General features: G+C 30.3%; 2 protein-coding genes across 7 annotated transcripts in view; one reads left to right on the top strand and one right to left on the bottom strand.

The window, feature by feature from the left end:
• The window catches only part of LOC107444557 (serine/threonine-protein kinase 31), a 38482-nt gene extending 33425 nt beyond the window's left edge, over positions 1 to 5057 (top strand). For 3 of the 6 annotated variants that reach the window (XM_087165432.1, XM_087165415.1, XM_087165429.1), the window contains 5 exons: positions 46 to 156; positions 426 to 644; positions 767 to 874; positions 2002 to 2073; positions 4324 to 5057. In XM_087165432.1, the coding sequence (XP_087021558.1) occupies positions 46 to 156; positions 426 to 644; positions 767 to 874; positions 2002 to 2073; positions 4324 to 4488 (675 nt within the window). In that variant the 3' untranslated portion in view covers positions 4489 to 5057. The remainder of the gene's footprint in view (positions 1 to 45; positions 157 to 425; positions 645 to 766; positions 875 to 2001; positions 2074 to 4323) is intronic. The other 3 variants (XR_015434514.1, XR_015434516.1, XM_087165425.1) reach the window with 2 other exon arrangements.
• A 6426-nt stretch (positions 5058 to 11483) lies between these two features.
• Positions 11484 to 25495, bottom strand: LOC107444544 (uncharacterized). The gene is made up of 9 exons (XM_016058700.4): positions 25490 to 25495; positions 24478 to 24639; positions 18427 to 18712; positions 16880 to 17212; positions 15623 to 15738; positions 15175 to 15511; positions 14670 to 15056; positions 13612 to 14109; positions 11484 to 12951 (listed from the first exon to the last, which is right to left on the bottom strand). Exons 1-9 carry the CDS (start codon positions 25493 to 25495, stop codon positions 11582 to 11584), a joined length of 3495 nt encoding a protein of 1164 aa, XP_015914186.3. The 3' UTR covers positions 11484 to 11581.

Genomic DNA, 25495 nt, shown 5'->3' with positions numbered 1-25495 from the left:
CTTTCGTTTTTCAATTTTTAATTCTTTCTTTAATTATATTTTTAGGAATACAAGCATGACAGTAAAGAAGATATGACTAAGTTTTTACAAATTGCCTTTCTTTGGAATGATTGCAAATGTGAATACTTGTTGAAGATCAAAGCATTATTTTTTAAGGTATCTATTTGATTTATTGATTTACATTTGATTTAAGAAAAGACAATTTACATTTGATTACATATTACATATTGATTTACATTGATCTTGATTCTTCAATGATATGCTGGTCAATTGTATAGGTTAAGGATATTACAATGTAATGATTTATTGCCTTAGTTCACTCTTAACCAAAAGTATATATAAACCCTTATTTTCATCCACAGAACATTTTTTATGCTGCAGAGTGTTATTTATAGTTATATATAATATTTAACTCTTTTTATTAGACGGAAAATACCATGTGTGTTATTTGCCCATCGGTGCCTCATTCACTTGTAGAATCTCCGCCCACACCTTTGGATGGAGAAAAAGCATGTTGTATGCTGCGGCAAGTGCTGGTGTGTCTGAAAGAGCTCCATTCTCACAAAATTGTTTTTGGCGCTGTTCATCCTTCAACAGTTTTGATTGAAGAGAAGAAGATTTTACTGGACTTTTGCTTTAATCCGGTTAGTTTCTTTTATTATGTTATTAATCTTAACTTTTTACAAACATAGTCTGTTAATTTGAAATTCGTCCCTCACCTTAATTTCAATCAGGATTGTTTAACACATATTTTGGAATATTGCAGAAGGATCTAGATGATAGTATTCTAAAAGGAATCAACTTTCATCCTCCCGAGCAGGAAAACTCTGAAAAACCAGCTGATATGTATGGATTTGGATGCTTAGTGCTATGGGTAAGTCATTAAAATATAAACCCTTTGCTCACAGCTGATACAGCATGTGTACTACTCGATAAAAATCCTCTTCAGTTATTTAAGTTTTTGTGAATTAAAGTATTAAATTGAACTTTTCAATAATTAAAACTTAACTATTATGTTTTAGTAAATAGGTTTAAATTACTTATTGTCCTTAAGTAGAGCGTTATATCAAATATAAGAGTCATTAAAGGGAAATTAGATAAAAATTATCCGAGAATGTGCAATGTTTAAAAATATGACCAAAGAATTTCTGACAATTACACAAGCCGAAACACCAAATCAAAGAATCATATTAGCATCTTATTTCACTAAACTCGATGGACTGTGACTGGTCACTAGTCCGATCCAAAGAAATGAGAATAGTCCCTCAGTCCTGTTTTATGGTGGTTCGAGATGGATTTTAATGAGCTAGGACCACCATTAATTCTAAGTCCTGTCATATTTCATTTAACTGAGAAATTCTGAAAGATTTCTGTTAACTCAAAATTAAGAGTTTGACATGAAAACTTGCAGTTTTAGATTTTTAAGTTCATTGATTTAAAATTGTAATAAACTCTCAATTGAAATCAATGTGAACCAATGTACTGATTGATGCATAGGTATGCATCAATCTATGACAAAATCATAGGTATCTAAGACAAAAGTTCAGAGTTCATAATTTTTTGTTATTAATAATTTCTATTCTTTGTGAATTTATCTAACATTTTAAAACCTCGCTTAATAATTGTTTTAGATTATGTGATTTGGGTGTTTCCTAAAATACCTTTTTCTGCTTGTCAAATATTTTTTAATTGTTTGCTAGCTTTTTGGCATTACATAAACTAATTTGTCTGAATAATAAAAACAATGTAACTTTTGTCTTGCATCAAAATCTATTTTCCATAATATGTGTTTAATCTTTATACATAAATCCAAAATTCCATATTTAGAAATATTTTTTAAATATATTATAATGTAATATATATTTTAAATTTAGAATTTTTTTCAAATTTCATTTATCTAATTGTGTAGGTTAAGTAAATCTGAAATTTTCATTTTTAAATTTTCATTGTAAATGATTTTATTTTACTTATTCACTTGATTTTACTTCACTTATATTTTAGCTCCTATTTCCAAATTTATCTTTTACATCAAATGATGATGGAGTACCCAATATTGCTGCATACCGAAGTATTGTAAGTATACAAATATAGCTGTGCTTAATTTTCTATTTTTAAAAAATTATATTATATTCTATAAAAGTAAAGGAATTTATTCAACTAAGTGGACAAGATGTCAATTTCTTGTGAAAATTGTGAAAACGATTATAATTCATCTTACTTATATGCATGCAAGCTGAGTGTGACCGCATAACAGAGAGAACAAAGAATTTTTTTCAAATATCCAAAAAACACAGAAATTGGTTTAATATAGATTAGAGGTACAAATAATTTTTGATTTTGGTTCTATAAATAGATATCTACAAGGTTTTTTAGTGTTAATAATGCATTTATATTTTATTATTTCATAAATTATGTAAAAATTTTATTACTTATAAAAATTATATATTTCGTGTAAAACAGTTTTAACACTTATTTGTTTTGACATAGCAATATTTTTAATATCTTCATTATTAAGAAAACAGTATTTTATAATAGAGATTTAGCTTGTTGTGCTACCAAATGATTCTCACAAATACTCTTTCAGTTATCTGTGATGTGTCATAAATAATAAAATAAAATTGAGAGTTCCTTCAGAATATATGTTAGTATAGTTTGTTCTTCGAAAAATTACCCTGCGCTTTGGAGACCTTACTTTTGGAATCAGCCTCATCTTTGTATTCTTTCAAATTTTTATCGAGAATTGAACTTGAGCAATGAGTCATTTATTCATTAACTTATTCTATTAGGAGCCTGCAAGCTGGATTTTTTTGTGAACCCAATTTAATTTGAGCATTGTAGTCATACATATTAGTTATATTTTAAAAATTCGACCGAAAACATCTTTCATTTTCACAAAACTGTGTATTTCTTCATATTATAATTTTGCGTCCTTTTCATAATTTAATTAGCCTGGCAGATGCGAGCTATTTGTAGATAAGACTTAACCTAACAATTCTAATTACTGTTAAAAACTCACTACAGTAATAAAAACAGCATGCTATTCTCTAAAAAAATGCTATTTCCTATGACTGCAGAGTCTAGGAAAAATAGCCTTAAAATTGAAACTTTTCTTAATTACAGACATATAAAAAGCGCACATGAATTTTTTTTATATATATATCTCCGTTGGTGGCTTGTCTAAAGTACGGTATCTTATGGTAACTTATGGTTATTAAAAGAAAATAATTTATAGTTCTTCTCGAAATGTGTATTTTTGATGCATATATAGTTTTAAAAAATTTTAATAGTTATTCATGTGTATCACACCAGTTTTAACATTTCAAAAAATAGTACAGTAGAGCCTTGATTAACCGAGGTTTCTGTTAACCGAGGCAATAACGAAGTCTAAATTTTTTTTCTCCTCTCCAAAATGAGCTTGGAAGAAATTATACACATATTAGTTCGTTGTCCGTGTTACAGGCGCTTATTTCCTACAAAAGCACTCAACTTCCATGAAATATTACACCCTGAGAAGACAACATCCATGAATGCTTTGTTAACAGTGGTCATGTGACTTGTAAGTTTAATCATGTAAATTTTAAAAATATAATATTTCCTTGAGATTGTGTTATTTTTGAAAATGCGTCTTTCGATATTTAACTAAGTATAGTTTAAAAAAATTCCATTTTACTTTTCAAAATTTACTACTAGAGTTGATTTCCTTTTTAAGTCTTTTTAGCTGTGAAACATAAGTTCATATATGTTTATTTTTATCATTTAAAAAACGTTCTATTGTTTTTTACTTTAAAAGTAGTTAAATTCGCTAGCACGAAAGGTTTTTATACATGGTTCCTATTAACCGAGATTTCCGATATCCGAGGCACTAGCGGTCCCAATTAGCTCGGATAATCGAGGTCTTACTGTACTCTCTTTTGAAATGTAAAAAGTCTTCAATGATTTAAAATAGTGTTTTATTTTTGTTTTGAAAAAGTGAGGACTCTAAATGCAAAAGTAATATGTTACAAAGCTGACACAATGTAACCCTGTCTTTACAATTTGTGTATTGTTGAAAACATAATTAAGTCTTCATTTCTATTTTATTTTTTTTAAATTGAAAGTTTTGAGGTTACACAAATTTATCTGCATTATTCCCTGCTACTTTCAGAGCTTGTACTTGTGCATACAAACAACACTGTCTTAATTATCTGTGATAATTCAAAACTTGCCTAAATTTTGTAGCATAAAAATGTAATTCCTTATAAACTAATTTGACCATTCAATTTTAATTTTTAATTGGTCTGAAATAATGGCATATTTTTAATGTTAATTTATTTTCCTATTTAGATTGAAGATGCATTGACAACCAAAGATTATGCTCTGCTTTGTAACTTAGTGAATTCCAAACCAAAATCTAGACCCTCTGCTTCTCATCTTCTGAGCAAAGGGTTTCTCTCGAGCTATGAATCTTATTGCCACTTTCGAAATAAAGCTGTTACTGGCCACTCCTAATCAAGCTGCAAATTCAAACATTTTTATTGAAAAATATGATTTAAAATATATTTTTTTAAAATTTCTTTGATTTTCCTTGAAATAGTCATTTCATCTTTTTCTTTCATAACTATTATTATCCAGTGCCAAAATAATTAATTGATTCACATTATAAAATACATTGTTAATTTTAGTTAATTGATTCACATTACAAAATACATTGTTAATTTTAGTTAATTGATTCACATTACAAAATACATTGTTAATTTTAGTGCATGTTTGCAAAGTGCTTTTCTAATTGAGTCAATAATATTTTCTGTTCATAGACCATCGCAGTCAGTAAATTGCAAATATTAAGAGGTATATTTGTTATAGAGATTATATTTGTAATTTTTTTTTTCTGTGGACCAATTGAATTGTCTGTACCTGTATGAAGAAAAAATTTATATGGATATCTGTGATTATTATTTTTAGTTTCTCTGTGATTTTTTTTTCTTTTTTTGTACATGTTGCAGTTAATATGTTCAATACTTTTTTGTATTGTTGAATGTTTTTCAATAAATTTATAACTTTTTCAAAAAAAAAAAAAATTTTGTGAATTGATATTGAGTATTTTTTACCCACTAAAATTTGATTAATCCTTCGAAAAGGTAGTCGCTATAAAATCAGGGTTGCCACTCCACAGGGAAAACCTGGAAAATACAAGGAATATAAAAATCACCTAAAATAACGGGGAAAATACTGGGTATTTTGTTTTTTTATTTTAGCCTTTTAAAAAATGGTGACCACTCAAAGCGTATTCTGTGGGATATTTAACCATGATATTTCAGCTATACTTAACTATTTCATTTACCATAGCATTATTTAAGTATGTTCAGCTGTTTTTTCAGCTATTGAAACTAATAAATATAGTTAGCCCAATATAGCTCACACAAGAGCACAGTAATTGTTGTTTCCTCTTAATATATTGCGTATAACATGTACCGGGAAAACAAAGGGAATTTTTTTTCCAGATTTGAGTGGCAACCCTGAAAATTCATGGAGTATTTGCGATTGTAAATCATTTCAACGATTGTGTATTTCCATCTATTCTTAAGCATTAACCCTCTGAGACTAGTCCCAGCTTTTTTCAAGCTGCTGTCTTTTAGACTGAACATCTTGAAAACTGATTTTAAAGTTGTAGCCTGTTTTCCCCATGTTATTCGCTGGGAAGAAATTTCAGTACATTTTTTTTCCAGGGGCTGAATGCTTGGAGGGTTAAAGCTGTTAATACCAATATAATACTATTAATAACAATATAATTGTACTACCAATTATATTGGATAAAAAAATTTACAGTGATGTTATTTTTCTCATATTTTTTTAATGGTAATTAATAATTTTGGTATTTTCACTGTATTAAACAAGTAGCAATTTTTATATTTCTCAAAACATTTAAATAATATACATTTTTGAAACTGACTCATTAATCTTAAATTTTGAATGATAAATTTGTTAAACAGAATTTATAATTTTTATTTATTATGTTTATTTTTGTGAAAATTTTAAGTATAAAATGATGAGCAAATTTAAAGGAGGAAAAAAATATTCAGGGTTGATTGTAGCCCAGAATTCCGCCTTTTTCGTATCATTCTTATGGATCTAAAAACTAGTAGCAGGGCATTTGGTATTTCCGCTGTGAATATCGCAGAATTACACATATTTCAAGATCACAGGTTCATGGACATTCGCAAATCAAAAACTTATAATCCAATGAAATTTTATAACTTGCTAAATCCCTTTAACGAGTCCATACATATGCTTCTTCCACCAATTTAATTCTTTTGGTTTTGGCGGATTTTGAATCTTTGGAACTACGCTAATATCACTATTTTAATATCAAACATAGATTTTCGTATTTACCTGTTTTAAAAGTTACTCGTTGCGATTCGTATTCACGTGATTTAAAAATCCTATATCGCAATTCCTATTCACGAGATTTTAAAATCCAATATCATTATATTGGATTTATATATAATATTTGCAAATTTTAAAACCCAATATCGCGATTCATATCCACGTCATTTTTAAATCCTATATCGCGATTCTTGCAAGAAATAAGTTTTTTCTTGAATTAGTTACTATAAAGGTGTGATAGTCTTCGTTAGTAGGTAATTCGATTATAAATGCTAATTCAAAACATGTTAAATATGAAACATGTTTGGTACATAAATTGATATAGATTTTTTGCACATTAAAAGTTTTCAGCCTTTTTCAATTTGTTTCACAATCATCCCTTAATTTTGTATTTATCAGAAATCCTTAGTTCATTTAAGTTCACTTGTAAATTTCTTGCTAAAGATAAAAATTATTACTACTTGAAAACACGGAAATTTTTTAAAATGCTACTAAATTTCAGCGATTTTGATTTGTGTAGAGAGTAGTATCCCTGTTAAATTCAGATTATCGCCACGTTGAGGTTAGGTTGTTTTTCCACAGTGTAAACATTTGGGTCACAGAAAAAGCATAAGTGATATGGGTATTATGACTACGCCATACAAATTCACTCAGTTAAATGTTCCTGATCCAATTCTTATAATTTGAATATCCTATGTTGTATTAATCATTTCAAACTTTGTTCTCAATTTTCTCATTAAAACGGTTGAAATTAAATGGTAGAAATCTCTTTAAATTCTTTTCATAGATTTCCCTTTAAAAAAAAAAAAAAACTCTGAAGAGTGAGTGAGGCTAAACAAAAAGTCTGTTACTCAAGCTTTGGGTAAGGAGTTAGTAAGATCTTTTATTTTTCGCAAATATTTTGATAAAAGAAGAAAAACATAGAAATTATTATTCATTGTGAAAACAAAAATTTTCTCAGATTGCTGCGAAAGGAAGCGAAAACGCACACCGTGAGTAAGCAATTCGAGACTGCATCTACAGGGTGCGTAGCGTTTTTTTAAAGGTGCTTATTTTCGTTTTTTAAAAGCCCTTAAAGGTGCTTTTTTCATTGGGTGTTTTAAAAAAGTGTTTAATTTTCCCTTTTTCAAAATGAGATTTTTTTCTTACTGTGTTGATTTTCGATTCGAATTATGCAAGAAGACGCAGTTCACATTGTTCTATTCAACGTTTTCACAAATAATTCAACCCCAATCTATTTCGGCGTATTGTCAGTCCGTAGCGTATGAAAACGCCATTCGTTTTACATGATTCAAAATGTCATAATTTTTGACAATCGTCAAAAACAATGCCAAAAGGTTTTTCTTTTTTTTGACATGATGGTTAAAACAAGATAGAACCGTTAATTGTCAAAAAACTTCCCAACCCTGCCTAATTATATTTTTTAAAGTGCTTAAAAATATTTTGAGTGCTCAAAAGGTGCTTATTTTTTGTTGAATAATTTGGCTACGCTCCCTGATCTAACGAGATTGCTACGATGATCGAACAAAAGCGCTGGCTTGCCGAATTACGCGCCTTTTTCGAGAGAATCGCGATATCTGGCTGTTTTACCCGTTGTTTGAAATTGGGATGAAAATCTCTTGATTTCTGTCAATGTGGAGGATAAACATAAGTAACCAATTTTTCCCCCACTGGTAAGTTTTGTTTTCCGTCAATTCAAGGTTTTCCGTCCGGATTTCAAGTCAAATCCCAATGGCTCCGTTGCTTAAAATCTGATAAAGTTTGTACGCTACTTATTGATCAGTACCACAATCCTTGAACTTAGGGATCATCCTCTATTAAAATGAGAATGAACATAATTTTTTAAAAACATGTTGAAAGTATTTATTAGATTATAAAAAGTAGTAAAAATCCTAATTTAAAATTGTATTTGAATAATCTATATAAGTAAAACGGAATTTTCATATGTTTGTGTGCATGTACCTTGCACATTTTGCGATTCTTAACCGACCCACTCCAATTTTGGTGTATAGTGAGCAAAAAAAATAAACGAACCACTTTGAATAACTTTTGATCTAATGATGGGATCTTCACGTTCTAGGATACAATCTTAATGGTTTGAGGAGGAGACCTCAAATATGCTAATGAGTGCAGACGATAAATAAGTTACATAATCAAACACATAGACTTACTTTCCTTAAATAAATATACTTTTTTTCCCGACGGATTCGGATTTTTGACCCCCAAAATATAGGGTAGTTTAGTTAGGAGTGCGATCCAAAATTTGGAACCCTTAATGTTGATTTTACTTAAGCAAATGAAAAAATTTGGCACACAATTATAAAATTCGTTAATACAAAGATTGTTCCTTGCAAAAAATAACTTTTAGTAAATATTTATTTAATAATCAAAGAAAAAAAGATTGAATTGTGAGGAATAACATTTTTTATATAATTTTAAGAATCTAATTTTATATTACAAAATTTGAGCGAAATTGGTTTAATAGTTACTGAGAGGACGAATTTTAAGCATGCAAATTTTTTAAAATTTGATTTCTCAAGAGCTATTTAACCGTTTTCGCTCAAACATCATATTTTGCCATATAAAATTGGATTCTTTAAAATCATATAAAAAACTGTATACCTTACAATTCAAACTTTTTTTGGTTTTTATTTTAAAAAATAATAAATATTTACTATTTTTAGTATGGAACTTTCTTTAGATAAACGAATTTTATAATTGTGTGCAAAAAGTTTTCAATTCACTTAAAAAGTTCTCGAGATATTGCGAAATGCGTAAAAAATAAAATTAAGGGGTCCAAACTTTGGACCGCTATACTTATCAAACTAAGGGGACCATATTTCCCAGATTGCGGCTACCCCCTATATTTTGGAGATAAGAGATCGGAATCCGTTGGAAAAAAAATGTTTATTCAGGGAAAGTATGTTTTTGTGTCTGATTTCGTAACTTAAAAAATCGTTTGTAATTTATAATGAGCAAATTGCTAGCTTGCCGCTCTAATAAATTAAAAATTTGTCTGAGGGCCGGGATAGCCTGGTCGGTAGGGCGCTGGGCTCATGTCCGAGAGTTCGTGGGTTCGAACCCCGCCGGCCGAAGACTCCTCGTGTAGTAAAGTGACTGATGCACGTTAAATCTGTCGAGTTGCAGAAGTCCTCCATGTTCCCATAACAAATCAATACCTCTGGGGGTGCTGGATTGGAGATCGATCGTTCTCTGATTCAGGTCAAAATTACGATCTGTGGATGTATGAATAGGCCCGCCCTATAAACGGGTGCGACGTATGGTGTGGCAGAAGTCAAATTCTTGGCCATAGATGGCGCCACTGAAAAACAAGAAGAGCACACTCTGCCTTAAATCTTCTCGGTTTCACCAAGCAGGCTTGCTAGTATGGCAAGTGACATTAGAAACACCAACAAAAATTAGTCTTATCGCACGTTTTTATGAATTGCTTATTTTTGGTTTCCTATGTTAGGTTATCACCGAATCCGTATTTTAAAGGTATATAAAACCACTTGTTTCTAATATTGATACTTAGCGTTTTTAAAGGGTGTCTACAAACTTTAATAATGGAAACTCAACAAGAACTAATAAACTAAAATTGAAATCATCTAATAAACCATGGTAAACTTGTGATAATTTACTTATTATGGTGACCTATTAATTTGTAATATGGCAAATCTAATAGTATTAGGGGGACCGGAAAGTAATGTCGTTTCGGCACATTAAATATTTGTTAGTTTTAAAAACCGATTTATTTTCGATCCGGCATTGAATGGTTGTTGCTAAGGATCGTGAATACATTATTGATTGAAAATAAAATCTTGATAACAAATATCAAATGCACCGAAACGACATTACTTTCCGATCCCCATAATTTTAAGCCACAACGGAATATACAGCAAATAATAAGAAAATAAAGGTTATGTGTAGTGTAGTATGGTGACACTAGGGCACTTATGCATTACCTATAGTGGTAAAAGACATATTACCACGGGACCTATATTGGTATAATAGGTTCTCATTTTCATAGCCCCTATAAAGGTAATACCAGTATTATGGTAAATTTGAACTATCAACTGTGGTAGACCTCGACAAATAGTATTTTGCCAAATGAACTTTATTATTTTACAACCGTCGTTGAACAGCCAACCCAATTTTTAGGGTTTACGACTACTAATATTCAACTGCGTAGCTTTGTAATTTTGAACCCAATCCAGAAAACAAGGGAACTCCTGGATCAAGTATTGGGAGAAATTTGCCTTCATGGAGGACTCTTTGGTGGAGCTAACGCATTTGCGGTGCATGGAGAGGAAGACCACGTGAACCTCTCACGGCTAACCATGACGGCTGGGGGATTCGAACACTCTATTCCCTTGAGCCACAGCAGCTCAAATGAACTATATTATATTTAGTCTTTATTTTGATGAGATGAACTTCTAATTACATGTTTTGCAATTGCTATCTTATAATGTAAAGAGGCCGGGATGGACACTAAATAATAACAAATAATGAACATGTTTTAGCTTAATTGATTGTGTCGGTATATGTCTTCCAGTTTTGTGCATGATTTAGTAATGTTGATCAACACCAATTTATTGGTCACTTACTTTTTTTCCCAACTAATACAGAGAGCGGATATTGAGATAGTTTTTTTTTTATTAATGAAATTGCATAATAGAATGTTATAACAACTTGGTATGGAACGAGGTAAGCTTGTTATAAAATGGTCTTCAGGCAATCACAACCTTATCTGTCTACTAATTTCGGGTTATAAAACTCATTTTTTTATACTTGATACCTTTTAATCTGATGATCAGTTTTTCATGTGCTATACAAGATTTCATAGGAATTATAACTTATAGGTATTATATATAGGTATAGGTATTATATATAGGTATAGGTAATTATATATTGCAGGTATTCAGACTTTTTTTTTTAGTTTCATTAAAAGATGCTTTTAAATGAAGGAGAATCAAGGAAATAAGTATTCAAACTATGGGGGAGACAAAGCGAATCAAGCATCTATTGAGTAATTAAAGTTTGGTACATATTTTGTTACTTAAAAATTGTTTCTTTAAATGTAATAATGACGGCTAAGTAAGACTTATGAGTAACTGCAATGCAACATGAAAATACTTTATTAAAACAATATAAATAAATTTACGTTACACTTCTGCTGTACATTTTGTCCTTTTGCAATTCTAACGAACACTATTTTTTATCGACCGTTGATCCACTTCTTAATCATTTGCTTCCATGTCTTCGATTTCGATTTCTTCTGATTTGCTTCCATATATTTTTTGAACTGATCCAGAGAGCTTGGCTTTTTACCGGGAAACTTTTTCAATTTATTTACAGGCCAAACAAATGTCGGGGGTGGAACGCCTTTAGGCCAGCCTTTGATCGTGCTCCCAGGCTTAAAATATTTTCCAGGCGGCAGAGGAAATTTCTTACTATTCCCCTTTGGAGTAATAAATCGATCTCTTCTATTTTTACTGCTTTTTGGGTTGTATTTTCTCGCTGGAAACTTCCATGGCTTGTTAGTTGGTTTTGGTTTAGAATCATCGTCGGTATCTTTGTCATCTGAGGTAGGAGGAAATACTTTATTTTTTGGTAATTTGGTGATAATAATTATTTTAGGAGGTACATCCTCTCCGCTCTCATCTTCCTTTTTTGGCTGCAGTGTTGAAGGTGGTGCCTGAGTGGTATCCTTACAATCTGGTTTTGATGGAGAAGGCCATGCATCAGGAATGGGTGTGGCGATTGGTGGTTTCCAACTCTTACCTAAGCCGGTTGGTGGTTTCCAAGTCTTTGTGGGAGGTGGTTTCCAGCTTTTAACTGACTTAATACCAGGGTTTTTCCATTGCATTGATGGTGGAAAAGTAGCTGGTGGATTCCAATTCGTAGGGGGTTGAGTTGGAGTTTCTGTCCAAGGTGTAGTGGGTGTTGGAGTTGGTTCAGTCAAACTGGTACTTGAAGAAGGATTTTTCCATGCATTTGGAGGAGGTACGGGAAACTTAATTGGTATATTTGGTCCCACGGGAGGCTTCCATGATTTTGTAGGAGGTGGTTGCCAAGATTTTGTTGGTGGTGGCTTCCAAGATTTAGTAGGAGGTTGGCGTTTTGGATGAGGAGGCTTCCATGATTTTGAAGGGGGTCTCCAGCTTTTACCACTTGTTTCCTGAGATGGCCATTCCTTTGAAACTGTTGTTGGTGGTGCATCTGTTGGTGCAGAAGAAGTATCATCTTCAGCGGTGTCTGATCTTGTGTCTTTATTGTCAGTATCATCGTTTGCGTCATTTTCCGTTGACCTACATTGAATTTTGCATCCTCCAAATACCCAATAAGGGAATCCGTTTATTTCACCTGATGGCCATTGGCCTTGATTCCAACTAACTGGTTCAGGAACTGGTGCAGTATCATCTGCTGAATCTAATTTAACACTAATTAGGTTACTAGTCTTGATTGGAATATTACTTTTCCAAGAAAATGTAGTTAATTTCGGTTCTTCGTCAAATGTCTTCACTTTCCACCCTCCACTCTGCCATTGTTGTCCTTTTGAATTATCGATATTAACTGGTGCATTTGCTAAATTGAAATAAGGTAAAACATAAATAAGTTACTTGGTTTAAGTTTCCATATTGTTAATTAAAATGTAAAGAGTACAATTTTAAATATTTAAAGACTAATTAGATAAAAACCAATTTTACTCTTCACTTTTAATACATTTGCAGATATTTATCTTGTGAATCGTTACCTCTTTTATTTTATCACATTTTTCTTATTTACAAGGAAAGCCTGATAATTATAACAGAATATATTCTACTAACCTAATCCATTTTTAAAATCTTTTATATTTGGAATTTTTCTAGTGCATAAGCTAGCAATTAGATTATTTTTGAAATTCAGGGTGAAAGGAAATAAAAAGATGTTTATTTGAATATTGAAAAAAAAGTTTATGCCTATGCTGATTTAGTCTCTGACTGCAACACTTTGATTGTGCAAGACTCATTTTAATGATTTAATATCTGGACTTCATTGAAATATTTTAGTTTAAGAATTTAAACTACTTACTAATTCTTTGTCAAATATAATAAAAAGCCATTAAATGTGACCGAATCTTCACTTAGTGTAACATTAGTAATGAGTGCAGCAAATATATCAGGGCTAATTATAGTACTTCATAGTTTAAGTACTGTAGAACATTCGATTCGTTCTCATTTAGAAATCATGAACGTTTATATTTACCCGTTGAAAGATCAGATGATGGTGTACTTGTTTTTTGATCTTTCCAAACAACTCCAACACTACTATCATCACCCCAACTTTCTTCTTCTGTTCTACGACTTGGTGTAGTTTTCTTTAGACTGTATGGACCACCTTTCTGTTTAGAAGGCCATTTAATTCTAACTCCATTTCCTCGTTGATTCGAAAGTTCTATTGGTTTAAGTTTGGAATCAGCATCAGTATCTTTGCTGATTGCTGGTTGTGACCAGACAAGTTCATTTTTTGCATCAGTTCGAGAATCACTTTCGATGCTGGGTTGATCTGCAAATGGCCAACCATTGCTGCTGTTATCAGGTGTCCAAGGTAGTGCCCCGCCAAATCCAGTTTTCCAGACAACATTACTGTCCCAAGCATTTCCCTTCCATGTTTTTGTGCCATACCCTGTCCCCCAAGCTTGGACAGGGTTTTCGATGTTTTCATTTTCGTTTGGAGTATTTTTGGTCGAATCTTGCGATTGTGCTAAAATAAAAACTAAATTTTAATAATATATAACCTTTATAACGTTTAGTGACTTAATGAACCCGCATTTTTTATTAATTTGTTTAATACAAAAATAGTACTTGCATGTAGTTGTTTAGTTACAGTTACAGCAGCAGTTATCTCATAATGTATGACTAAGCCAAAGGAGACTATATAAGATTATTTCAAAATCATACAAATATTTTCCGCGACTTCAATTCTTTTCAGTCGAGCCAGATCACTTTATATACAAACAACTGTATCCACTTTTATGGAGTAATGCTCGTTATTTCAATCTATACTTTCAAATTTTATTTTCAATTGATTACAGTTTATTAAATAAGTTGGTTTCAATTAATTACAGTTCGTTTTTAAATAAACCATTTTATTCTCCGCATTATGTTTGATAGAAAAATTTATTTCTTTTTTACAATGTTTTTTATGAAAAAAAAGTTTTTTAAATATCTTTACAATGTCTAAGTTCGATTGATATTAAATTATTAATTTTTTCTAGTTATTTTTTTCTGCAAATATTTTCTAAGAATGAAATGTAAAATTACCAATTGATGATTTTGGAACCCATGGAGCTGCTGGAAAATCTTTGTTAGCTGCTATCCATGTTTCTCCTCCAAAGTTTGAGTTATATCCTGTATTATCAACTTCCCATGTTTTACTGCCATATGCTTCAATGCGCTTTGGTGCATCGTTTGGAAATGCAACATTTTGTCCCCATGATTTCCCCCTCAACTGTACTTCCTTTGTTCGAGGTTCTTCTACTACATTTTTCGATGTATCATCTGCCAAATCTGTGATCGGAGAATCTGTTCGTTCTTGAACACTGGAAACATTCGAAAACTTTCTAAGAGGTAACTTTTTTCTGATGCCAAACTGAGCAGGTGTTTGTGAAGTGGGAAGCTTATCTTTTATTAATTTTGATTCTTTTATATCTGCATGAAAATAGAAATGATATTAAACTTACAGGCAAGAGATTCATTTAAAAATTTAATTTTTGTTGTTGTTGTTTTTAGTTTTACTTTTGAAAAAAAAATAGACGTATCATTTTACCTGCGTTTACTGACTGGGTTATGCTTTTTGCTGTTGTTTCTGCAATTTCATCATTCTTATTTTCGCTAGAATTTCCATTGCCAACTGAGAAAGCGGTCGCTCCCACCCAAGGAGCATAGTTGTAATCATCGGCAGGCCAGGAATTGTATTCATCATCTTCAGCCAGAGATTCTCCTGAAGCACCCCAGAAATATTCTGGATCTACCCACTCAGCATCAGCTGGGAGGTCCCCTGTACTGGTCACTCTCCACTCTCCATCATCATATTCTATTTTCCATTCCACATCGCCTTTGTCATCAAGAACTTGCCACCCTTCATCGCCACCTTCCCCGACAACCTGCAGATTATGAATACTTATTAGGCTATTGCCTGCTAAACGTTTATGTTAATATGGCCATTTATTACATTTGTAAACATTTAAGCTAATGTGACCAAATTTTGTTCTTACATTCCATCGACTTGTATCATCTGGAACAGGCTTCTGGTTTGTTTCATCTATCGGATCGTCTAATGTCCAACCACCTGCCGTGGCACCATCATTTGTTGACCATACAATATATCCCGCTGAAATATAGTTTAATAGATATACAATTATCAAACTGTTTTAAAAACAAATGCTAAGCGTACTACGTAAACTATCTAATTCGTGGTTTTTAATTTAAATGGGTCTATTTTCGGGCAATAAAAGTAGTTAGTAAAATGACATTTATTTAAATAGAAGAATATGAGAAAAATTCTTTATTTAATTAAATTCACTCGCTTCTGAGTCTAAGGAAAAATAACTCTCCTTCATTTTTCTTAGTCTTATTCAATACCCCAGTATCTTATTCAATATTCTATTACTTTTTTTATTACAAGGCTTCGTACACAACTATCGTTCATCAACCCCAAGATTCTTACTCAGTTCATTTCAGACCGCTTTGTGATCTGAGTATGCTTCGCTCACGTTTTTTTTTTTCTTTTTCCTTTTTTGTCTCATGTTTAGCTTTTATACTATAATGTCTGTTATACTTTTTTTAAACCGTATTGGCTATGCTCTGTGTTCGATAACCCTCGTAACTGCTAGTCCGATTGTCTTTAAATCGCTTCTGTCGCTTATTTCGACTGACCAGCCACTGACAAAGAGGGGTGTGAGTGAAGATATTGGAGAGTAATAGTCCTTAATTCCTTGTGCGCAAATTTAAAGCTTGTAAAATTATAAGTCCTTAAAGATTTAATTACTAAAATCCGTGAATGCGGTTAATTTTTTTTATTTTTTTCTTATTCTAACCATAATTAATAAAAGCCAAATCGAGTTGTAATGTGCGAACTATGCTAAAAATGTAGGAACTTATTTTAGTTGATTCCACCGCTAATTTTTATTAGGAGACAATACCGTGAATGAGCAGTTGTAAAGCAAAATGAATGCTGTTGAAAATTTTGAACAATGAGAAATGGGCTTTAGAAGTAGGAAAAGTGAAAAAATGGGTACTTTACCAAAGACACGAGTTGACGAAAACGGCATATCAAAAAAAATAGAAGAGCCCGAAGGCCAATTTTAAAAATTTCTTTATATTGAGTTACTCAAATATTGAAAGCGAGCTCCCTAACACGAAAAAGGAGACCTTAACCCCAAAGTATTAAAAAGTAAAAAGAGTTATTTGTTTAAAATAAAATTAATACCTAAGTTGAGAGATATTATTAACAAAAAATAACAATTTCTTACGCTTGTTAAACGTTTGATTCTTTATTGGTGTAGGCGTCGTGATTTCTGGACTTGTTGCTTTTGTTGTGGTCGTCGGAATAGATTTCGTGGTTAGCTTTGTAGAAACGAAGGGTCTGGTTGATACTGCAACTGGCTTTTTTATTCTAGGGATTAAGTTTTGAGTTTTCTCATTCAACTTAGGCTTCACCCTGAGAAAATCTTGAGCTTTTGTGCTATCTATCCTGTCGATTGCATTCTTGACATCATCTCCTTTGGAACTCCATTCATCGACTGTTGCGTGTGCACTTGTGTTTCCTCTGGTTCCATAGTTAAAGAAGGAATCTGATTTAGCACCTGTGAATCGAATGGAATAGGTTTGTTATTCTTTCACGTCTATTATTGATGTAATGGATGGATGTTTAAAAAATATTAAAAGGTAGTGGCATTACGTTTATTTCATTTATTGTTAAATTTCTTTTCCAATTGTTTAAAAGTCTCAAAATTGTGAAGTTTCATAAATAGTTGATTTTGTGAAAAGAAACTGCATTCAATGTTAACAGGAACATAAGATTTGTTAATATCTGTCACATGTGTGGTCATGGTACATGACAATCTTGTTGGACTCCATAAGCATTGCAAAAAATCGGAAAACGCTCGAATGAAACTGTCTGTTTCTCTACTTGTACTGTAATGTACTATTGCAGTTTTAAGTCATTAACTTTAATTTTTAATTTTAAGATTTTGAATAATGAGAAAATTTGAAGTACGTAACAAACTCAAAAATATATTACAGCAATAAAAATAAATTCAATAGTTTGGGTCAAAATAAGTGGGTTATAAGGTGTAACCGCTTGGAAGATCACTACAGAGAAAAACCACTTACTTCTAATAGGACGCGTGTGAGGATTACGCATCAATGGGAAAGGTGTTCCTATTTATTTTTAATTATATTATCATATCTTGGCCGAATAGTCAACACCAAAGGGCGAAGCTCTTCTTCAATATTCTTTAGTTTTGAAAGACAACTTGATTTTATGGTGGGGGTGGTTAAAAAAGAAAATGTCTCGCACAAATAAGTCGTAGAAAAAGCTAAAAGAATGTTTATGGAGGTTTCAGAATTCGTTAAAAATTCTTTTTCTGCCCCAAATAATTAAATTGACTCAGCAAGTTCTTCCTGTGATTTTGATGACGTATGAGTAATTTTTTCCACATTAATTCAGATTAGTTTCTCAACCCATATTTGTTCTTAAACACTGAAATTTGGAGGGAAATATTTTCCGAAAATTTTTGTCAAAACACCGAAGGTGTTCATTTATCACACCCAGTTTCAGATACATCGTGCAAAATAATTTAAAAAATGGAAAATTATTATAAGTTAAAAAAATATCAAGTTGTTAAAATTTCGGCGACTCGTGCTGCAGGTCCTGCAATCCCAATCGGGAACACGACACACAGTTTAAGAAACTCTGCTCTATACTATCTCGCAATTCTTGCAATCTTGCTACTCTTACTATCTTGCAATCTGTTTTATACTATCTTTTAGAAATTTAAAGTATTATTGAACTTACCTGGAGGACGGTTATACACTCTGACCCAAGATTTAGTTCTCTCGCTGTCAATACTTGCTGCTCTTCTGTGAGACTTAACAAGATCTTCAACATTTTCTGTCAATGAATTATTCACTGATGGATAATCAGTATCAGTTATGTTTTCAAGTACGCTGATATCCTCTGACGTTGCATTAAATTCAGTAGTGTTAGAGAGTAGGGTTGAGTTGTCCGTTGGTTTGTTTATTTCCTCCGTGGTGCATAAGGCAACAAGAATCACCCAACTTGTAACAAATATTTGTATGATCTTAAATTAAAATTAAAGTTAGCTTCAAATTATTTAAAAAAATCATGAAAAATAAACAACACTATTTTAACATAAACAGAACAGGAATGATATTTTTAAGTCTATAGAAATTGATACTGCAATACTAGTAGAATATTGTAACACATTTAATTCTATTTTAATTTTACTTTAATCTAAAAGATTAAAGTAAATTTGAATCAAAGCATTGTAGAAATGTTGCGTCTGAGCATGAGGTGTGAAAATACTACATCTTCAAAAATACCTGCATGTCTTGAATTTAATGTTTGATGTTGTTAGCCTTAAAATTTATCAATGTTTTTCGGCTTTGTAATATTATTGTAGAAATGCTTTGTCTTTATACTAGAAATAATTGTTTGTAATTGTATTCTTTTCGCATTGGTTGAGAAATCAAAGAAATTTATATAAATGTTCTTTTTTTTTTAGCTTAATTTATAATTCCAAGATTTATTTCAAATTATCATGTTTAAATCTGTCCCCCCAAAAATTCCTTAATTTCATATGATTTGCGATAATATCTGTTTTTTTATCATTAATAATTTTCTTAACAGAATTCTTTTTAGTTATATTTCACAGTCATAAACACTATCTAATTAACTGTTTAAATAATTGTTAAATTAATTGTTTAATTGAGTTAAACCTTTATATAAGCTTATAATAAATTATGAGCTTATATAAATGCTTATTGATTTATCCTGTTAATAATTGAGCTTAATTATTCATTCATTGTTCTAAATTCCAGAATTGAAAAAAAATATTTTTATTCAAACTTTATTAAAAAAAATACCGATCTAATAGAAGTTTTAATAGGTAATATAATTTACTGTCATCAAGAAATGTGTTCTAAGTGTTTGATTTTACAGAAAAGATTTATACTATGACCTTGATTTCTGTAGTATAAGACGATTTAAATTCGAAGCCTCTCAACCAAACGAAAATCAGGCCAATTGCAAATTCCATTCTCTGGAAGAATATTCGTCCATTTTTTTATTCCTTTCATAAATGGTGGATAACTTATTTGAATAAGGACGTGAAAGGAAAATCATGAATAAATGTTAGAAAGTGTCCGGGATGGAGCTATAAATCAGATTCGCACTACCTACTTTGTCAGATGGCAGAAGATTCAATGAATGCAAATATTGGATGCATCAATTTCAACAATAGGCCTAACTCGTTAACATTTCAATGGATGGAGTATTTAAAAAGTGAGCAATGGCACTCAAGGAGTAATATGCGAACACTTCAAGATTTTATGCACTGTATGTTCTCTGAATAAATTTGAATGTTTTCTATAAGAGTTTTGTACATTTGTTTAATTTAGCAGCAAGCAGTTTTTTGCCTCCTCGTTTGCGTGTGATTCACACATGTGTATAAATTTTATATTGCATTTTAGTATTTTGACGCAGATGGGGCATTGGTGTCCCGTTTATGTATTTTATTTTTTCTGAAGCTCTAATTACAGGCAAAAATATATTTTGGCATTTTTTATTACACAAAAGCTGTCTAATAGTTATTAAAAATATGTGTTAGGTTATTGGAATTATATTTGTACTGAAATATAACAGCCAAAAAAAGGAAATTAAGAATTTTTTTTATTCATATTCAAAAATATATCAATAATTTATTTTGCAAAATAAAAAAATTTCAATGATTAACTGCTTCTCTTAGATCTAAATAACTGCTAATGAGAAAAACTACTGTTTTGAAGTGAGCCATGTTTGGGAGATTTTACCTTTAACGCAGAAAAAGACACCGGTGTTTCATCCTGTATATCATAATCATATTTAATTAAAATGCTAATTACAATAATTTTTGCTTATTTTGGTGGTGCATCTGCTCCATTTGTATTGCTCTATTTGCTATTGTTCTATTTGCTTTTTCTATCTGTGCATTTTCTGAAAACGATTTGTCATTTTAAAATTGCCAATTAGTTACACTTGAACCTTTCGAAAACAATTATTGACTTATAAATAATGTTTCGGTAGACTTTATGTTTCTTTTTTATAATATAACGTGCACAATTGAAAGTAGAAAACCTTAATTACTTACTTTAAATGTAGTTACTGGATTTTCGCTTGCAAAGATGCAATTTTAATGGTTCGAGAATTCAATCTTAAGCGTGCTAATTGAATATTGAATTGATCAGATTCACTTTCTAAATCCGATTCAAATGCATACTCTCTGGATAACCTCTCTCGCCCCCTTTTTTTTCTTTTCCTTATCTTAATTTTCAACCCTCAAAATATGGAGGTAGCTGCAATTTGAAGAATGTGGCTCTAATAATTTAGTCGGGAATACGGCTAAAGTTTGAACCCCTTGATGTTAATATGACTTTTTACGTATTTCACCATATCATTAGAACTGTTTAAGAGAAGAACTGAAGAAAAAAATCCAACAATAATTTTATGCAATATTTAATTTTTAGAATTATAATTTTTTTTTTTAAAAACGTAAAACATTTTTAGATTTTAAGAGATAAAGTTTTTTTACCTAGTTTAAAACTATATATGTATTTAAATATATATATATATAAACTATATACATTAACTTTCAACCCCATAGTCTTGTAATTTTGATCCCAATCCAGAAGAAAAGGGAGCTCCTGGATCAGTACCCCTAGAGGTATTGATTTGCTATGAAAACTTGGAGGACTTTGTGACCCGGACGTGCACTAGTCTTAATTCGACCGATTCCCTTCAAAATTTTGATTTTATCATTTAATATAACATAGTTAAAAGTGAAGTCTGGCGAAGTTAACGAGAATTGAGGCACATGCATGAACCGAAATATAGTCTAGCTATTTATTCAGTAGTTTGATTAAAATATTATTTTTATTTGGAATAAAATTCTTTATTAACAATTAACGATGTGCAGTAGGGGTCCTTAAATCATTCTGAATGCAGTAATTTAAAAGTTAAAATAGTTGTCATTATGGAGTTAACTTATATGTTGTTTTGAGTGGTACTTATGACATTCCATTTTGGTTTTAAAATAATAATAATAAATGAAATCTTTACAAATAAACCATGTTTTAACTAAAGAACCTGATTTTTTTTTTGATTTTTTTTTTAAAAGAAAGAAAATGTTTCTGAATATAGACGATGAAATGGGTATAAAAGAAAAATGTATAAAGCTGTATTCGATATTTATAAAAAAAGTGAAAAGCTAATTAAAATTAAATTTGATACGACTCTTTGTCCATAATATATAGTATTAGGTATATTTAGCTCGAATTGTTTTTAATCAAATTGTAAATAATGGCAAATAATAATTGCTTTTTTTAACACATTTCACCCTATACCTTAAGTTAACATTTTTGTGAAGAAAATGTCTAAAAACAAATCTTGTATTTTTTCAAAATATTTCAGATTTGTTCATAGTATAAAACTATTGAATCAAAATCAACCATAGTCAATTGAAAAAAAATCATTTTTTAAAAAATTGTGTGCGAGTTAAAAGAAGAAGCAACTTCTTTAAAAAATATATTTGAATTCACATTACATTTGATTATTAATTATTTGGTAATTTTAATTTTTATTATTTGAAGCAGCATTTTTTATTTTATCCTCACCAGTTAACTATCTACAATAATACAATGATATTTAATTATATATCCTTGTAACTTTTAACTTAATTCAGAACACACAACAAAAATTCCCAGGATTAGCCCGATGAACAATTGAACCTTATTCAACGATCCATCTATCACTAGAAATAATTAACGTTCGGTAATTATTAACAGTATCCGGCGATTATTTAAAAAAAATCACTTCATAATTATATAATATTAAATAATATTTTTTTATATAATATTTTATTGCATAATATTTTATTATATAACATTTTATTACATAATATTTTATTACATAGTAATTTATTATATAATATTAATTAATATTAAACAATATATTAAAAAATAAGTTCTACTCTGTATATGTATACGTATCGTTCTCCTTCTCTGTTCATGGTTTCAACAGTTTTCTTTAAACATAATACACTAACTACATGATTATGTAAGCAACTTCAAAAATAAAATTAAATAAAGACATTGATGCAAACTATCTAAAAAAATTTTATCTAATTGATCTAGAATTAATTTAGCTTTGCAAATTTTTTCAAAAAACCAGTAATGCAACTAAATCATTTCCGTTCTGAAATATTAATAATAAATATCCCGCATTGAAAACTTATTTTAAAATTTATCATATTTGAGAAATAAAATACTGAAATTTAAATTTCTCATTTCACCATTTTTGAAGTAATTTTTTTTTTAAATATTACTATTTACGAATTAATTATTGATCTTGATTGGTTATCCTAAGTATTGGAGTTCTGCTTTTAAAATGTTCATATTAGACATTTATTCCTCTTATCAAAACGTTTCAACTAAAGTTTTTCAAGCAATTATTGTTTCGAATAAGCCATTAAGACGTAGTTTAACAGAGAATTGATTTTACACTGGATAAATAAAACAATGGAAAATATTGAATGCGGATATTGTAATATGTTTGTAACTTAAATGCTCTTCACACCTTTTTCACGTTCTTACTATATTTTATATGAATATCTCCGAGTTATAATGCAATTTTCCAATAAAGAATATTAATTTTCCGTTTTGGATTTTAGGATTTATTATTTACAATTTAATAACATAATTTATTTTGAAAGAAAAATATTAAAAAGAAACATTTTTTTTAAAAAAAATATCACGGGTTTAGTGTACAAATTATAAAAAAATTATAAAAAAATATTAAATTGTATGCCTTCGAAGCTCTAAAATACATTACTTTTTTTCCTATTAATAAACTACATTATATATAAATATGTTGAATTTTTGTCCGATTGGCTGTGTTTCAGAGTTTCTAAATCAACCGATTTTTTTTAATTGTGTTGTATACTCTGTGCCAAAAAAGTACTTGCCTTATAAGTATCAGAACATTGTTAAGTAAATGCTTCAGTAATGCTTAATCTATGTACTGCTAGCACTTTAAGTACAGCTCGTTTAAAGAATTTATTGTTTTCTCTCCGTATCTTTAAACTGTTTTATGTTGCTTGATCAAAATTTAAGTTAAAAAAAAATAAAAAATAAAGAAAATTAAGAAAAAATGAATAAACTAAGTATCGATAAACTAAGTGTTACCACTAAAGTAATTATTACTTAGTTGATTAAAAAAATGTTTAGTGATCAACACTGTTTCAAACTATTACCTCTTATCGAAATAGATATTATTAATCGAAACAGTACCATCGAAGAAACTAAAAACTGATGGTAATTATGTCTAACTAACGTATTTTGTTTGCTTAATCTTAAATCTTACTTAATTAAAATTAAGCTATCAAAAGCTTACAAAATGCATTATTCGAAACAAATCTTAACACAAAATTCAAATTACAAGTTATAAAACATTAATAGTTTATTGAACAGTTTCCTTAAACTTAAAAACTTTTTTTAAGTTACGAAGATTAAATGTTTAGAATATTTTTAAAGTTACAGTTTAGACTATAAAAGACCTTTTTCAAAGACCGTAATTTTAGAGATTAAAGTTAAACCAAAATCTATATTCATGAAAAAAAAGTAGTTCTGTAGTTTTAGAAGCTATAAGGCTCCATAAGTATTTAGTAGAGTGAAAATATAAAGAGAGCATTGAAACTCTAAGTGAAAAGTTTTCAAGTTTAAATCTAACTAACTCCAAGATGGTTAACTTAACTATCAAAATCATAAATCACTTCTGTAAGAAATAGCTTACCCCATTATTCCAAATAATCATATCCAAAAGCCTTATTGAGTAATCCAAGACACTATGAGTTATGTTGTTGCTGGGATGAGAAGTGACTGATTTTGTGATGATGATGACCGTCTGCTCTGAGAATATATACCCGTCAACCACGTGACTAAACCATATCGTATACTAAAAAAAAAACCAGAAGAATGTTAGTTACTTTGGATCGGTTTCAAAAAGACGCTGGAATTAACACAAAATGTCCCAACCGTGACCAAATGGAATCCGGCAAGAACACGCAATTCTCAAGCAAGACACAAAGGATAACGGTTCGGGTGTGGTGTTGGATCAAGAGCAAGCAGATTTCGCATTCTTTTTTTATTATTTTCTTCTTCCATTGCATAAATGAAAGTTTAAATGTAAGAAGGTTCCCGTGGAAGATATGCATTAAATGTGCTTGCTTAAATGGTTCCAAGGACGCATCTTTTGGTGAACTTCGATGAGCTTTTGATTTTGAATTCCATAATTGTTTCATTTTCAAACACACCGTATTTCAGTTCATGCGTAGCATAAATCAACAATTTATAGAATGTTAAGTTCATTAATTAAAAAAACCTATTTCACAGTACCTATGGTAGGTGTAGTCATACTTATATTTGTGTGTATAGTGCCCATTAAAACAGCACCAATTAAAATATAATATTAATACCTATGACCAAAAAAATCTTCGTGATTATTAATGTTTTCAAAATGAAAATAACAAGGGGCTTATCAGAAATTTTTAAGAGGAGTCAAAACTCTTGAAATAGAAAGTTAAGCGCACATCTTATGCATTTGGCAAAACTGATCTTTAAAAACAGCATGGGTCGGTAGAGAAAGATTAAATCTGCTTTTGAACTAATCATCGAGATAGATGGTTAAATTTCATTTTGCTTCCGGCCCGCAGAGATTGTATTCTGATTCATATTATACTCTGATAACGACAGATCAGAACTCAATTGGTAACGAGCTAATCATGAAATGTTTTCGTGGTTTTTACCTCCAT

The sequence above is a fragment of the Parasteatoda tepidariorum genome, chromosome 1, assembly GCF_982258835.1.
Source record: "Parasteatoda tepidariorum strain Cologne lab strain chromosome 1, Ptep-v5.0, whole genome shotgun sequence".
NCBI lineage: Eukaryota > Metazoa > Arthropoda > Arachnida > Araneae > Theridiidae > Parasteatoda > Parasteatoda tepidariorum.
The sequence above is the reverse complement of the archived record's forward strand: the minus strand, read 5'-3'. Positions and strand labels throughout refer to the sequence as shown.